Genomic DNA, 16,566 nt, shown 5'->3' on the forward strand with positions numbered 1-16,566 from the left:
CCAACAATAGCAACCGCAATGCAAAGGGCAAACACAACACACGCGACACACACACACACACACACACACACTTACACATTGAAGGCAACACACACGCAAGGCACATTAAAGCAATTTTCTCGCAACATTTTTTCTGTTTGCTTTTTATTATGAGCTGTTGTTGTTGTTTCTGCAATTTTGTTATTGTTATTGTTGCTGTGCTTGTGACACATTACATAAATGCGAAATAAGCTATACAGCGTAGTATAGAGAAATGCGATGAAAAGCGCAGGAAAATAAACCCCAAGAAAATGCCGTTTCACTGAGATGAACGAAAGGCTAACGGCAAAATCGAATATTCGATTTGCTCGCTCTCGCAATGCACCAAATGCAATGCTTGACTATCTGTCACACAAGCTTGAGAAATGAAAAAGCAAGCCAAATGCTCCTTGCTCCATAATAGAGTGAGCGAGAGCCTTAAGGAAGTTTCGACTTAAGCTCAAGGCGAAGGCGCTTAAAGTATTCAAGTAAATCGCAGAAATATGTCAAATAAAGCATTGAGAATTTTACAACGTATAAAAATATAAGAAATTCACTTAAAACCAAATAGAACAAATATATCGAATATTACAATGAGCAATTGCGAGTAATGACACACTTAATAAATTTACACATTTATTGTATTTAATGTAGACAATCGTAGATATTAAGTCGAGAGTTGACTTATATAAAAACTAAACCAGTAAGTGTACTACTATCGAGCATGCTCGACTGAGAGATACCCGCTAACCATTTTTCAAAAAGAGCGAGCTAGGGCAATATTCTTAAAATATACTAAATTTATATACCGAAAGATACTAAAATATACCAAAGGCTATATTTGGTATGTATTTATACTATATAATTGGTATATTGTTACCATTTTTAAATATAACATACTGGTGTGGTAATATTTATATACATATATCAAATTAATATACCGAAAATATACTTAAAATATATATATATATATATATATATATATATATATATATATATATATATATATATATATATATATATATATATATACATATACCCAAATATACCCAGGGCTACCTCTGGTATGTAGATATACTACAATATATTAAATTCAAAATATACTTGGAGTGCACAAAATACGAGATTGTGAACTAAAATACACTCAATGCTATATTTAGTATATTCTATATATTGTCTATTGCTATATTTGGTATGTAGATATACCATTAAATCCAAAATATACCATAGAGCTCAAAAATAAACTATTGCCAACCAAAATAACTAAAACACGACATCAGCAGCAGTTTTTTTTCATACAAAAGTTGTTCCTAAATAACTTCTACAATTTTTATACTGTAGTTGTTATTGGGTTTCTTTTAATGAGAGTAAAGTGTTCATTAGATGTAACGAAACTACATCAATTGGCAATTCTTTTCATAAGATTTGAATATTCTCAATTCTCTTTGAATAAATATTTGAATAAATACATAATTATTAATTCATTATTATACATAATATTTTTTCGTGCAAACAATTTAAGAAATAATCTCTTTACATATTCTTCAAGAGATAAAACATTTTATATGACAAACTTAGAAGACTGCATTATTTCTCTCTACGCATAGTAACTTGGACTTAAACTTCAGAAAGTTAATTTCACATTGCTTGCAAAAGAAATAATTGTGATTTTGGATGAAGGCGTAGAAACTGCATTAATTTATTAAGAAAAAATTCAATTATTGCATTTTTTTGTAAATTATGCCAAAAATGTTTTGTGTCGACGATAAGTTGATTTAAAATATTCTTCGACATTTTCTGTTTAGTTGAAAATATGTAATTGTATTTTTCGATTGAATATTTTCGCATTTAAAACATTTAAATATGAAATAAAAGAGCATGAATTTATTATGTTATATTATTTGCACTATGAAGAAGCTTCAATTATTTCATTTGCATATTCTGTTATATTTAAATAAATTTATTGCTTAATGGGTTTTACTTAAAAAGTCATTTAAAACATGTTTAACTCTGCATTAATTTATGATAAATAGTCAATTCCATTCCCGCTTGCTCAGGCCTACAAAATTTCTTCAAAATTGTCTATTTTGTAACCCTTTTGACCCCAACGTTGCTTGTGTGTAACTTCGGTTTTCCGATGACAGTTTATTTTATTTGTATCCGCCAATTATTAATTAAAAAGATGCTTTGATATGTCTATGCTAAGTGAGAGCAAACATATTTGAAATTGAATAACATTAAGTAAAGCGTTTACCACAAGACCGTAAATATCGTTTGTTTTGAACTTAATAAAAGACGTTTCACAAAGTTTTGAGTTAGCTAATTAATATCAACAGTTTGCAAATATTTTAAAGTGACCAAAAAAAACTTATTTAAAAATTATATGGTAGAGTACAAAAATGTATCGCTTCATGGTTTAAGAAAGATCAGATAAAACACTGAATCAGTAAATCGTAAATAGTTAATTCTTTTCACTATTTGTAGCTCTAGCAATATAAAGTTGATTAGCGACAGGATTTGTATATTAAAATGATATTTTTTACTCACAAAGTATCAAGAATTTGCATATATTTTCAAACACACACATTCAAAGTAAGAAATCAACGCATTTCAATCGTTGATTTATTTTATTGGCAACATTTTAAAATAGTTTCAAGTCTCAAGAAAATTGATGTGCTGAAGCTAATTGCAGCTCGCGAATTTGTTCGATAAACTCGGCAAAGAGAAACACAAAAAATCTGTTGCATAACAAATTGCGAAATTTGGCACGAATTTCTTTTCTGCACCTGTTTGGAGCAAACATTTGCCTTTGACCTTGGGCCAACACACATACACGCACACACACACACACACATATGTGAGTGTGCGTGTGTATGTGGAGCACGTGCACGCACACGAAAATACATTAATTACAGCAACTTCTCTTATGCAACATGGCAACATGACGTATGCGTAATGAGCCAGTCAGCAGCAACCAAGTATGTGTGTGCGTGAGTGTGTGTGTGTGTGAGTGGAGTTGAGTTGAGTTGAGTTATGCCGGCTCCAGTTAGTCGCACAGATGACTACGCACATTCGTTGCTTCTGGAATCGAAATATATTTTTGGCTGCGACGATTGGCGACAAACGGCGACAACACGACTCGCGGACAGACGGTTAGACGGACAGACAACGGCGCCGGCGGCTAGCAGAAAGCAGAAAAAAATCTGGCCAAAGATATAACAATAACAAGCTAAAAGCCAAAGCCAAAGAGGCGGAAGTGAATGCCATTTTTGGAGTCGTTGTCTCGATGCGACGGGGCAATGACTTGGACTTGGACTTTGCTTGGCTGGCTTGCTTTGAACCCGTTGCCAGACGCCAGCCATTACGCATACGCCATGCTGAGCAGCCAAAAAAAAAAGAAAACACCAAAAATTGTAATTCCCTAAAGAGTTGTTTGTTCAGGATAATTCACTCATTACTTATAAATTTCAAGCATTAAATACATAGCTAAAATCACAATTGAGAAAATTGAAAAATATTGCTTACCAAATTTAGTTTAGTAAAGATACCCTAATATTAACGTAGGGTATCAGCAATTCGCTGTGTGTGGTAAAAGCTGTGAGTGTGCCGAAAGAAGTTGAAAGCGAAAAACAAAATAGGAAGCTGTAAACAGTGGTTTTCAAAATCGAAGCTAAAGCTAAAGCTGAAGCTGAAGCCGAAGCCGCAAAAGTCGCAAAGTCGGGTGAGGAAAGCAGCAAAGAAAACAGCAAAGTTTGAGTTGTAGATTTTATTTTTCAAAAATTCAATTTGTTTTTATTCTTAACGCAACGAAACAGCAATTAAAATACTAAATTACTACGCTAAAATACTAAAAACAAATTACTAAAAAAAAACAAAAATTAATTGGCCTGAATTTGTATGTGTATTTTTGTGTAAGAGAACTGTGCTTTTGTTTTTGTTTTTAGGTTTTTGTTTTGGGTACTTCTCATAGCCATAGTCCTTGAATTTGTCCTTCTCCTTGTCCTTCTTCTTGCTCACAGCTGGCGTGTTCTTCCGCGGCCGATTCATCAGCGGATCGTCCATGGTTCGCGATGCCTGCTGACGCACTTGAGCTGGCGGTCCCGGTGGCTTCTTCTTCTTCTTCTGCTCCGGCTGTGGCAACATCAACTGTGGCGGCAACTGTTGCATGTGTTGCTGCTGCTGCTGTTGCAGCAACTGTTGCTGCTGCTCCTTGCGTTCGAGAAACGCTGCGTTCGCCGATGCAACAGTGGCAATCCGCTGCTGCTGCTCCAGCTGCTCCTGCTTCTTCTTATGGAACTGCACCAGATGCGAGCTGCGTCTGCGCAACGCCCCGCCACCTCCGTAAGGTCCCAGGCTATCGCTGACATTGCTGGCGCCAACGCCAAACAGCTTGCGAATGCGTCGCTTGTTGATAAAGCCACCAAAGTTCACAGCAAGTCCCAATCCCAAGTTGCCTCCTCCTCCTCCGCCTCCTCCTCCGCCAAAGGCTGGACTCTGCGCCGCTGAGCTGCTGCCCGCCTCGCTGCCACCGTTGGCCACCATCTGGCTGAAGTTGCTGTCGAGATCGTAGCTGGCGCTGCCGTTAAAAGTCCCGCCACCAATTGTGCCCGCCGAATCGGCGCCACAGGGAAAAAGATATGTGTTCAAAGTGCTTAGCGTGGTCGATGTTGCTGGTCGACTGATCGCGCCCAGACTCAGGCCATTGCTGTTGCTGCTGCTGTTCTGTGCGCTGTCCGTGGGCAACAGTTGCAGCGTCAGCGGCAGCGTTGTTGCTGGCAGCGGTAATGTTGCTGTCGTTGATGATGGCAACATCACTGCAGTCGAGCCGCTGATGTTGCCGCTGCCTGCGGTGCTGCTGCTGCTGTCGTAGCTGTGCGGATTCACATAGATGTGATTGTTGTTGCTGCTCTGACTCTGACTCTGACTCTGACTCTGGCTGCTGCTGGCGTGTGTGGTTGCCGCTGTAATGTTGCTGACAACCAGGCTGCTGCTGTGGCTGCTCTCGTTGTTGTTGTTGCTGCTGCTGCTGCTCTGGCTCTGCCTGTTGTTGTTGTTACAGTTGCTGCTGCTGGGCTGCGGCACATGGTTGTTGTTGTTGCTGGTGTGGCTGTTGCTGCTGCTGCTGCTGTAGTTATTGTTGTTGTTGTTGTTGTTGCTGCTGCGAGCTGGCGCCGTGGCTGGGCGTGGCTGTGTGTCAGCAGCTGTTGCTGTTGCTGTTGCTGTCGAAATGTCAACAACTTGACGACTGCTGCTGCTGCTGTTGCTAGTTGTTGCACGTGGCTGTTGCTCGTTGCCATTGCCATTGCCATTACCATTGCCATTGTTGTTGGTGTTGGTGTTGGTGTTGCTGTTGCCATTCGGTGCACTCATTGTTGAAACCAATTATTGATATATTTGTTTGCTGGCAGATATATTTTGTGTATTACGTTTTTCAAAAATTCTTATCAAATTCTTTGTTAAATTGTGCAATTATAAATTTGAATAATAATATTTGATTTTTTTTTTCTTTGGTTAGTATTATTATTTATTGATTGAAAGTTTGCTATAAAGGTGTTTAAAATTGTGCCTTTACGTATTAATTAATTAAGTATTTATTTCGTTTGCGGATTTGCTGAAGCTTTGTTTAAGCTTTTCGTTTTTTTTTTTCACTGCACTTTGCGAGGACAAAAAAAATTAGTTGCTGATGTTGTTGATGTTGTTGTGGTAGGCCACTTGTTTATCACAGTGTTGTTAAGTGCATTGATAAGGCTCGACACACACACACACACACATACACACACACACGCACTCACGCACACACACAAACGTTGTTTAAGTAGTTTGGTTTTGCACACGAAAAAAATTGCAAAAAATATGCACGGATCGCGTTTAGCTTGCTCTTTCTCTCTTTCTCTTTCTCTTTCTCTCGCTCTTGCTCTTGGTCTTGGTCTTGCTGGTAGGCTGACGCCGCTGTCTCTGTCGCACACTTAGTCTGAGCCTTGGCTAACACACACTGTGTGTTATCAGTCAGAGCCACGTGCTTAACGCGCCGCGTGCCACAATTGTATGAACTCGACGTTGACAAAGCGCCAGCAGTCAACCAACAGCAGCAGCAGCAACGACGACGAAGTCAGAACACACACAGACAGCGAAATACGAGTGAGAGCGAGATGGAGAACGCACACGCACGAAGGCGCTGCTGCTGGCTGTTAACTGGGCCGACGAGTTGGCTAACTCGAACTGCGACTCGAGTGTCGAGCGTCGAGCGTCGAACGTCGAGAGTTTGAGTCCTGGACGAGCGCGCGTTGCTGTCTGCCAGCGTCGCGACTTCTTCAAAAAATGCCAAACAATTGGCCAGAAATCTAAGCCAAAAGCAGCACAGACAAACCACTTGAAGCACACACACATACACACACACACAGAGGCAGTTAGTCATAGTTGTTGTGGTGTTCGGGCTGAATTTCGGGACTGTTTCGGTTCAGTTGAGTTCACTTCATGGCTAACTTAACTAAATGCCGCGCTGCTGCAGCAGACACACAAACACACTCATACACACATACTAACACACTCAGCGGCAAGTTTAACTCAACTCGGCTACTCATCGGCTGGCAACTCGTGAACTCTGACAAAAACTGTAACTGTAACTAATGTATTATTGTTGTTGCTGCTGCTGTGGTTGTTGCTGTTGTCGTTGCTGTGGTTGTTGCTGCCTGCCTGCCTGCCTGCCTGCATGACTACCGAGAAGCCAACATTTCAATTCGGATTTAACGATTCGTGGCTGGCGCTTTTTTAGTTCTCGTTCCTCATCGCGTCCTCATTGTCGTTGCTCTTTTGCTCATGCTTGCTTTTTGCCTGATTTCGTAACAGTTTTCCCACTGTGTCTGTGTGGCGATTAATATAAATGTGCCTCGCTCTCTCTCTCTCTCTCTCTCTTTTTCTTTTACTCCTTCTCTCTCTCTCTCTCTCGTTCTTTCTGTTCTGCGTTTGCTGCTGCAGTTGGTTGCTCGTTCAATTGCCGCAGCTTGAAATCAACAACATCTGCAACACGCGGCGTCGCTTCATTGTCAACAACATGCCTCCTGGTTGTTGTCGTTGCTCTCTTTGTTATTGTTGTTGCTGTTGTCGTTGCTGACAGCGACAGCAGCAATAATACTTTAACCCCTTATGAATCAGTACCGACAATCATAACAGATATTCGCTGCCTCGGCTAATAAACTGCAATTGCAATTGAGAATTTTTAATATGCCACACTTGCCCTGCATTTTGCAAATTGTTCAAATTTTATTTAATTATAAAAATGTATATATCATTTTTATCACAACTTAGATAAAAATACAAAATTAGAACGAGTAAAAAACTTTTTAGTAGAGCGTGCTCAACTGCAATATGCATACAAATTGGTAATTATTTTAATAAATGCATATTTTAAAATATTTAAAGATAGTTTTATTGCTTTTTTGGGGAAATTTGAAGGAATACATAATTGAAAACTTTTCAAAATAACATTAAAATCTATAATTTCTCATATTACAGGAAATGTTTGGATACCATATACATATAAATAAATATAATTTTTACTTTCAAATATTTCCCAATTTAAAACAGAAAAGTTAAAACATTCGATTGAACTAAAATACTTCTAAACTCTCTCTCTCTCTCAATACACTCCATTTTCTTTTTTTAATGGCAACATACTATACAATAATTATAATTATATTGCAATATATTTAATACTTTTTTCCCAATTTATCAGACAATTAACTGCTTAATATTATCACAGAGTTATGCATTGTCATTGTCCAAGTCACTTTAATTTGATAATTCAAAAATGATTTTGCTTTTCAGCTTTGCATAACATCCCAACATAAATGTTATTGCATAAGAGTACAACTACATATGTATATTATTTAAGAAATACTTTTATTTAAGAAATATGGAAATATTCGATTGCTGCAGTCGTGTCTGAGTGAATTTCGATGATAATCTGGTAAACTTTGTACACTGTAGTATATTATTAACGTAATAATATATATAATATATATAATATACAAAGTAACAAATTAAATATGTATATTTTTTTATTTTTGGTATGTTAGTTTGGTATACTAATTTGGTATTTTAAAGACTAATAGTCTTAGTCAACTAGTTTTTAACCGGTTTTCTAATAATATAATAATAATATACTATATTCATATATCGCATATGCAATTTGTTATATTGTATTAATTTTTGGTATATTTTATGAAAAATACCGCACATTTAAGTGAAGGTTTTTTACTCTGTACACTAAGGTATATTCTAAGAGTAATATTAAATTCATATTTTATTAAACTCTGGTTTACTCGGTATATATTTATTTGGTATATTTTAAGGACAATACCGCATAGACAACTACAGCATTTTTACAAGTAATCTTTTTTTTACACCCTTCTGGTTTATATTCCCATTACTCAACTGTCAAGCCGGTTTAATTTGATGGTTAATATAATAAAATGCAAATTCTATAAACTGCATATAAGCAACGATTGGATTGTTTGTCTGGCGAGTCACTTTAATTTGATACCATAATTATGGCATTTGTTCGCCATGCTAATTTCGCTTAACAACTGCACACACACATACACACACACACACACACACACACACACACACACACACACACAAACTCGTTGGCTTTCGCTTTTGCATTTGCATTTGCATTTGTTGCGAGCACAAACAATGCAACAACTGCTTCCTTGGCAATCGGTTTATTTGGCTAAAGCAGTTGGCATGCCAGCCTGTCATTTCATATCCTCCATGGTCACATTACTTGTAACTGATTTCATTAACACCCTTTTTTCTGTGTTGTTTTGTTACCTCCCAGACACAAACACAAATCATTTTCTGTTTGTGTTGTGTTAGACTGTCATTTGTTTGTGTGTGTGTTTCGTCCATGGTCACATTGATTGCGACTCTAATGACGCGCGCGATTATCAGCAGCAGCAGCAGCGCACACACACACACGCACACAGAAACATGGAGGTCAGCAGCTGGTTTGCATGCACAACGCGTCGCATGCGCAATCTGACGGCGTCATATGACGCATACGCAACGTGGGCCAAAGCATGGCCAGATCACGGCTAGCATATGCCATGCAAATTGCGCCCAGTGTCATAGCGAATATACATTGCCTGTTTTTATTGTTGTTGCTGCTTTCGCTTTGCATTTGCGACAACAACAGAACAGAACAGAACACAAAAAAAAAAAAAAAAACCAGCAGAAAGCAGGCAACCTTCATGGCTAATAAGCAGGCTGGCAGCAGTCACGGCACGTGGAATATACGACCTGTTTTTCTTTCTGTTCTTTTTTGGGGCCATTTTCCATGGGTCACTCTTACTCCAGTCGAGGGGAAGGACAGAGAGAGAGAGAGCGAGAGAGAGCGAAAATATTGATCAAATTTTTGTTTGTCAGCGTTGCCACAACAGCAGAGCAACACGGGACAAATAAATCGCTAAACTTAACAGCAGCTCCCTTCCCCTACTTTCCCCTACTGCCCCTCTCATCTGCCGCCTGTCCGCCTACAAAGAAATGTCGCGCAAACAAACAAACAAATAAATTTCTCAATGCCCAGCCGCGCTCTGTAATGGATCATCATCATCTAGCGACTATCAAATCCAATCTGACAGACTGTTCCTCTACCTCCCTCCCTCTGCCTCTCTCTTTGTGCTCTCCTGCTGTGCGGTGGCTGCTGCTGCAAGGCTGTAGAAGAACGCTTTGCATTTGACATATGCACAAACACAGCGCTCTTCTCCTCCTCCTCCTCCTCCTCCTCCTCCTCCTCCTCCTCCTCCGCCACAGACTGTCTTGGGTGCTCTGTCATAAGGCAGCACACACAATGGCAAAACGATTTTCGTGCTAAAAATAACAAAATTGATGGCGTCTTTTAGCCCCTCTTCCCCTTTCCCCCCTCCTCCTCCTCATCCTCCTGAGCTGTGACTGTGTGTGCGTGTGTGTGCCATAAAACAAGCAACGAAGACCAAGACGAAGACGAAGACGTCAGGCGGCGGCTGAAACGGTTAGCGGGCATTTTTGATTGCTGGGTATTCTATGAGTGGGTCGTGAATGGGAGGGGGGGAAGGAGTCAGGGCAGCGGAGAGAGGGAGGGCAGCGGCAGCGGCAGCGGCAGCAGGTTGTCGGCTAGCTGGTCATGGCCACGGTGAAGGCGAAAAACAAGCAAATCAATTAAAAATTGTTCGTTAAGCAAAAGCAAAACAAAGACCTGTCGACGTCGACGTCGACGTCGCTTGGCTGGACTACAAAATATTTTGTGCTTGCACCTCCACCCCGCTCCCTCCCGAAAGATTCCTTTCAAAACACTCTCACCCACTCCCCTACCCCTCTCCCTCTTCTAAGCCCCTACTCAACCAACGTGTTTGGTATTTTACCCTCACTGCGCGCCACTTGATGGAATTCTTTCGTGCCGCCTGACATTTCCGGCAGCGACTTCAATTGCGGTCGAGTCATTGTGCCCGCTCCCGCTCCCGCTCCCGCTCCCCCTTGCCCCTTGCCCCTCCCACTCCCTCGCAGTGGGGAGCAGCTGAAGTACGTGTCGTAGCCAAGTACAAAACTAGCTTTATTACGATTACAGTTAAAGCGAAAGTCTCTAGCAAATTGTGTGTGCTACATTCATGCAACGCTCTTCGCACTGTGTCTGAGATTGCAGTTTTCCTTCTGCACTTGTCTGACACTGCAAATAGTTGGAATACTTGCCAGTACTTGCAGTACTTACAGTGTTGCACAACGTCAAAAAATCTTTAATCAGTGCATAGACAAATATCAACTTTCAACTGACGTTTGATATTGTTATACGTAAAAACTATTCTTAATTCAACACTATGAAAAACTGACGAAATTTCTATGTCAATATTATTTGAAATTTCAGATATTTACAAGTAATGGATCAACATCTGTTTGCTTTATTAACAATGCTATCAAAATATCAACAACCAAGTGTAAAGAAAATTTATGACGATGCCATTAAAAATTTGTACATTAAAAGTTGTTCATATATCACAAAACTATAGTTAAGACGTCATTATTCATTAGTCTTTATGCATTCAATTTAAAATTTTAAAAGCTAATGTATATATTTTCATATTATAGTTAATCCCAAAAATACAAAATGTTTGTATAAATGCGCTCATTCAATTGTACTCGCAATTCTTTATTTATTTAATTTCAAAAATAAAAATATTTTTGATTTTTTGTTTTCAATAGTCAAAGAATTTATGTATAAACCTTCATCAACTTTTGCTGTTGCACGAAGACTCAATAAATATTGCTTTGAGTTACAAAATTATTCAATTATTTAATTTATTATTTCAAATTTAAAATTTGTATTTTTTTTTATTCAAAGGTAATCAAAGAATTTAAATAGAAATGTGAAACAACTTTTTGTCACTTTTAAAACTTTGCACGCAATATAATTTATCGTTTAATTCAAGGTTGATTCAAATGCTGTATAGCGGTATAATTTTTAAGTTCAATTAAAACCAATTTAATGGCTGTAATGTTGATTATTATCGATAAGTAATGTGTTATTCATAAAGTTAACAATATCAGTCATTTACATAACAGTAATTGAGAACATTCTATACAAAATAAATGAAAAGATATATTCTGCATTCTATTTTTATTTTGTTAAACATAATAATCAAAAATATATATAACAATAAAAAACAATTTCGCTAGGAATCTATCCCCATATAAACTAAATTATCGATTCGATATAGCGATAATTTTATGTGCTGTCGTTATCGATAATTTTTTTATCGCTTATAAAAAAAACTGCATTTGATTTCATAGTCTGCATGTATGTATATTTTATCAAACATCATAATAAAAACTATATACCTCGATAATTTTATGTTTGTCGTTATCGATAACCTCTTTATCGATCATCATAGAAATAAGCTCTAAATTTCATGATCTTAACACAATATAAAATTTATATATATCGAAAATTTTATTTTTTGTCATTATCGATAACTTATTTTTATCGATAATCAAATGATTCATTAGATCTTGTGATCTCTATTTATACTTTATCAAACATTGCAATATAAAATAAATATATCCAAAATTGTATGTTTGTCGTCATCGATAACTTGATTATCGATCGTCATCGAAAAACTGTATTTTATTTTATGCTCTGTATTTTTATTCTAATAAACATTATAAACTTTAACTTTATATACGAAATAATTTTGATAATTTAAGCTATAAACAGTTTGGCGTTATCGATAACTTGGTTAACGATAATCGGAATCTGCATTAGATTGAATGAACTATATGAAAAGTATTGGCTATTGTTCCTAACATCTTTTCAAATGTGTTAATTCTGTGCGAAGAGCGCTGCAATTGAGTCGAGCTTACACTTATGAAGATAACAAAAGGAATTAATCGATATACGAGTATAGTTACATCATCTTAAAGTTATCCTGCATGACGAACTGCTTCTGCCTGCACGTTGTTTTTTGTTTTAATTTTTTGTTTTTTTTTGTTTTTTTTTGGTTTGTAGAGCCAAAACACACAACACACGAAGCACAAACGAAACGGCGACACAAGCACATGTAAAAAAAAGGGTAAAAGCAAGAGAAAAAAAAAATAAAGAAGGTGAAGAAAATAACTTTAGAGATTTGGGAAAAAAGAGCGAGTGAAGAAGACACCATTGCGATGTGTCAACTAGATTGCGCACAGTCTCTCGCGAAGTTTTCTATATTTTGAAATATATATTATTTGTATTTTGTTTTTTTTTTTTTGGATTTGCATGCCTCGGGTGGAGTGGAGTTGAACTGGTAACTGCAAACTGGCAAACTGCAAACTGCTTTGGTTTGAGTGGTTCACATCATTCATCCTCTACCTCTTCTTCTTGTGGCGCATCTCAGCTGGCGAACGCACCGCGGGCGCCGCGTGCATAATTCCCGACACCAGCTTTGTAGTTTATTCTCCTCGCCTCGCACCGCAACAACAATAATAATAAAACAATTATGAAATGACACATTCAGAGCACGCTGTGATGTGAACGGGCGCGCGCGCCACTTTCAAGTGCAGTTTCCCCCGGACTCGACTGGGAATCGCAATCGCAATCGGAATCGGATTGGGAATGGGAATAGGAATGGGAATCGCGCTTGGAATCGGCTTTTTGGTTTCGTTTGCCGATTCTCCGACAGCGATCGTCGTCGGCTGGTTGTGTGTTGTTTTGCTCTAATTTAATTTTGAAACCTTGGCTTTGCACACAACCGGAAATTTGCAAAGCATAGAGCAAGAAGAGAAAGCGAGAGAGAGGGAAAGAGTGAACGAGAGAAAGTGGCATAGTCTTGAAATTATGAGCGAGCAGCTGACCGACCAAGTGGCGTCTTTCATAATCGAAGCGCGATGAAAATCACAGAGCAAACTATGCAAGACAATGGAGGAAATAGATCCGCGGGGTATCGAAGGGAACGGGGGGTCAACAGGGCTCAACATGAAAGAGAAACGAGAACCGAGAACCGAGAATGAGAACAGCACACGCGCTAACGCTTGCTTGTTGGCGCATTTTAAGCTACACTCAAGGCCAAAAGCACTCGTCGACCGCGCTGTCCGTGCTTAATAATCGGCCACAATATGCGCCCTTCTTCATCTCCCCGCTACCCCCCTCCCCTTTCCAACCCATTTGCAGTGCCTCGGTTAGTTCCGCTTTTTAACCCCCTCCCCCCAGACACATCTTATGCATATGCAGTGTTAATTAGCTGCAGGCGACAATCGATGATGACAAGTGAAAAGCATAACTGTAAAACACAACCAAGCACACACACATCGGCAAAGTTCATTGGTCAAGAGCTGTGGAGGTCAGTTCATGGCAAGTGGCAAGTGGCAAGTGCCACAATTGACTCAAAACAAATTGTAAAGGCAACCCTCGACTTGGACACAACACAAGAAATATGCTGACAAAGGGATGAGAAGGTCAGCTTTAACATTCTTTAGGAAAATGAAAGAAAAGCGCTCTTTCATCACTTCGCTCATAAATATTTTCCACACAGCTTTGTTACAGCTCTTTAATTTCAGCTTGAGTATCAGATGCCAGCAATAAAACAGACTAACAAAATTTACGTCAAGATAAGCGAGCGATTTATTTATTTTTATGCCTGTAGAGGAAGGCTTCTTTATAAGCATAACTATGTAAAAGAGAGAACATCTCAAATTGCTGTCATAGATATTTCATGCTTTACCACATTATATGAGTAATTTTTCCATCATGAGCTTCTCCATACCAAATACTGAATAACTTCTGTCTATTGAACTAAAAATCATATTTATTGCGTATGCAAAGTAAGTACATACATATATAATAATATACATATCAGCAAAGAGGAATCTTAAATATTTTTATTTATTTTTTTTTAATATTTTCTTCTTTCTTGAATTTTTTCGCTTTTTACATATTTATTTCTTTCATCTTTTATATACTAAATTTACTTTATTTATTTCACTTTAATATACATTTTATTTTATTTTATTCATTGCACCTATTCAATTTTTAATTTATTTTACCTTATTTTACTTTATTTTGTTATATATTTTTTTTAGTTTATTTGCTTTTTTAGCTTATTATATATTTTTTATTTTATATTTCATTATTTTAATTTTATTTTCATTCATTTCTAGCGTTGATTTTATTTTTTTTAAATTGTATTACATTTTATATTAAACACTTTATTAATTTTGTAATTACTTAACTTTCTAATTCTGTTATTTTATTTATTCTGTTATATTTTTTTATTTCTATTTTTTAAATTTTATCGTATTAATTTTATTTTTTGATAAATTTTTTATATATTTTATTTTATTTATTTTGAAATTGTGACTCTATTTTATATACTTAAATTAAAATAATTTTGTAATTATATAATTCAATAATCTTTAGATTTTTGAATAATTTATTCTATTTGTTTTATTTATTCAATTTATTTTATTTATTCAATTTATTTTATTTATTCAATTTATTTTATTTACTTTATTTATTTTATTTATTTTTTAATTATATTTATTTTATTAAATTTGTATTTTAATTGATTTGTTTTACATTAGTCTAATTTTGTACTTTGTTATATTTAATTATTTATTTATTTTTAATTCGAATTAATCTTTTTTTTAGTTTTTTTTTTCAATTCAAATTGTTTTATTTTATTGTTGTGTATTTCATTTAAATTTATATATTTGCTATCAATTTGATTAAGCTAATCGCAATTGCTGCAGAACTTTTGTTTCTTTATGTGTTTTCCCACGGATTGCAGCAAGTTAATTAAGAGCCGAGCACAACCTCAGGCAACCGCAATTAAGCCATAAGCGATAAAAGTGTTTAAGACGAAATGAAACGATATCGAAAGTGTTTACATGCACATAAATTATGCTTTTGTTTTGCTTTTGTAGACAGCAGTTTTGTGTTCAAACATTTCCATAGATCGAGAGAGAGAGAGAGAGGGAGAGGGAGAGGGAGAGAGAAGTGAATACGCAATAAAGTAAAGAGCAATTAAATATTGAAGAATCATTTGAAATAGTCGAACAAACTAGCAGCTTCAGAAGCGTCTCCCAAAGATAAGCGAAAAGAATTGCGAACACGAAATTCTTTGGAGGCTACCTGAAACAAGTCGCGAGTCGAATCGAGTCGAGTCGAGACGCATTGCGAGTCGTAAATGTGGAATTTTGGTATTTTGCGTTCCTAAGTAAATATTTAGAAAATAATAAAATGAAATTATAATGCACTAAAACAACAGCTAACAGCTAGAGCTCGAGCAGCGGTAAGAGAGGCGAGAGGCAGAAGCTGAGGCGAGGGCGAAAGCGACAGAGCTAAATAGCTAAAGAGAGAGAGAGAGAGAGGGAGAGAGAAAGGAGAAGAAAGCGAAGAAGAAAAGATTCAGTAGACGAAAAGTGGGCGGCGCAGGGCGGGCAACGAAACAACGTAGCAACGCATGAACGTAACGCGTAACGAGGCAACGACGTAAGAACGATATGAAACGATGAGTCGAATAAGTGTCAATGAGTCGAATGAGTCGAATATAGTAAGTCAATGAGTCGATGCTTACCTTGGCGCTTGGCTTAAGCTGCCGTGCGTCGTCGTGATGTGGGCCATGCAGGCGATCCATTAACTTACTCCAACGCCCACTCTTGGCTCCGCTTGGGTTAACACTTGCTAACACAAATCAAGATGCACCAAGCACTTCTCACTTCTGTATTTACAGTGTAACAGCCAAAATTTCGATGGGGTAGAAATGTGGAGAATAACTATATTTTTTTTGTTTCTTTTTTTTTTGAGAGGCTTTTGTACTTGTTTTCTATTTTATAATCTGGTTTTGTTGTTTTTCTTTCTTGCGTACATGTACAAATACAGCTAAAGACACATACAGAGACACACAAAGTCGCTGAGCTGTACAATAAATATATGTATTTATATGTTACGTATACGTAATATTGTTATTGCTGTTGCGGTTGCTGCTGTTGTTGTTGTTGCTCTTGTTGTTGCTGTTGCTGCTGCTGCTGCTCCTCTATTCT

At 37.1% G+C, this 16,566-nt stretch overlaps 2 protein-coding genes across 9 annotated transcripts in view; both read right to left on the reverse strand.

The window, feature by feature from the left end:
- The window catches only part of LOC117572014 (potassium voltage-gated channel protein Shaker), a 150,455-nt gene that overhangs the window by 100,896 nt on the left and 32,993 nt on the right, over window positions 1–16,566 (reverse strand). For 4 of the 8 annotated variants that reach the window (XM_034254555.2, XM_052002472.1, XM_052002476.1 and 1 more), the window contains exon 1: window positions 3,980–4,263. The exons of 3 other annotated variants lie outside the window; for them this stretch is intronic. In XM_034254555.2, the coding sequence (XP_034110446.2) occupies window positions 3,980–4,185 (206 nt within the window). In that variant the 5' untranslated portion in view covers window positions 4,186–4,263. Of the gene's footprint in view, window positions 1–3,979; window positions 4,264–16,100; window positions 16,286–16,566 lie in introns of those variants that run through there. One more of the 8 variants, XM_034254634.2, reaches the window with a different exon arrangement.
- Window positions 4,307–6,533, reverse strand: LOC127566396 (dr1-associated corepressor homolog). The gene is made up of 2 exons (XM_052008672.1): window positions 4,356–6,533; window positions 4,307–4,314 (listed from the first exon to the last, which is right to left on the reverse strand). The coding sequence occupies exons 1-2, from the start codon at window positions 5,386–5,388 to the stop codon at window positions 4,307–4,309; spliced, it is 1,041 nt and encodes a 346-aa protein (XP_051864632.1). The 5' UTR covers window positions 5,389–6,533.

The sequence above is a fragment of the Drosophila albomicans genome, chromosome X (genome assembly GCF_009650485.2).
Source record: "Drosophila albomicans strain 15112-1751.03 chromosome X, ASM965048v2, whole genome shotgun sequence".
In the NCBI taxonomy this organism is placed as follows: Eukaryota; Metazoa; Arthropoda; class Insecta; order Diptera; family Drosophilidae; genus Drosophila; species Drosophila albomicans.

Coding starts and splice junctions, on each gene's coding strand:
- LOC127566396 (XM_052008672.1), bottom strand. CDS start 5,388: ATGAGTGCACCGAATGGCAACAGCAACACCAACACCAACACCAACAAC.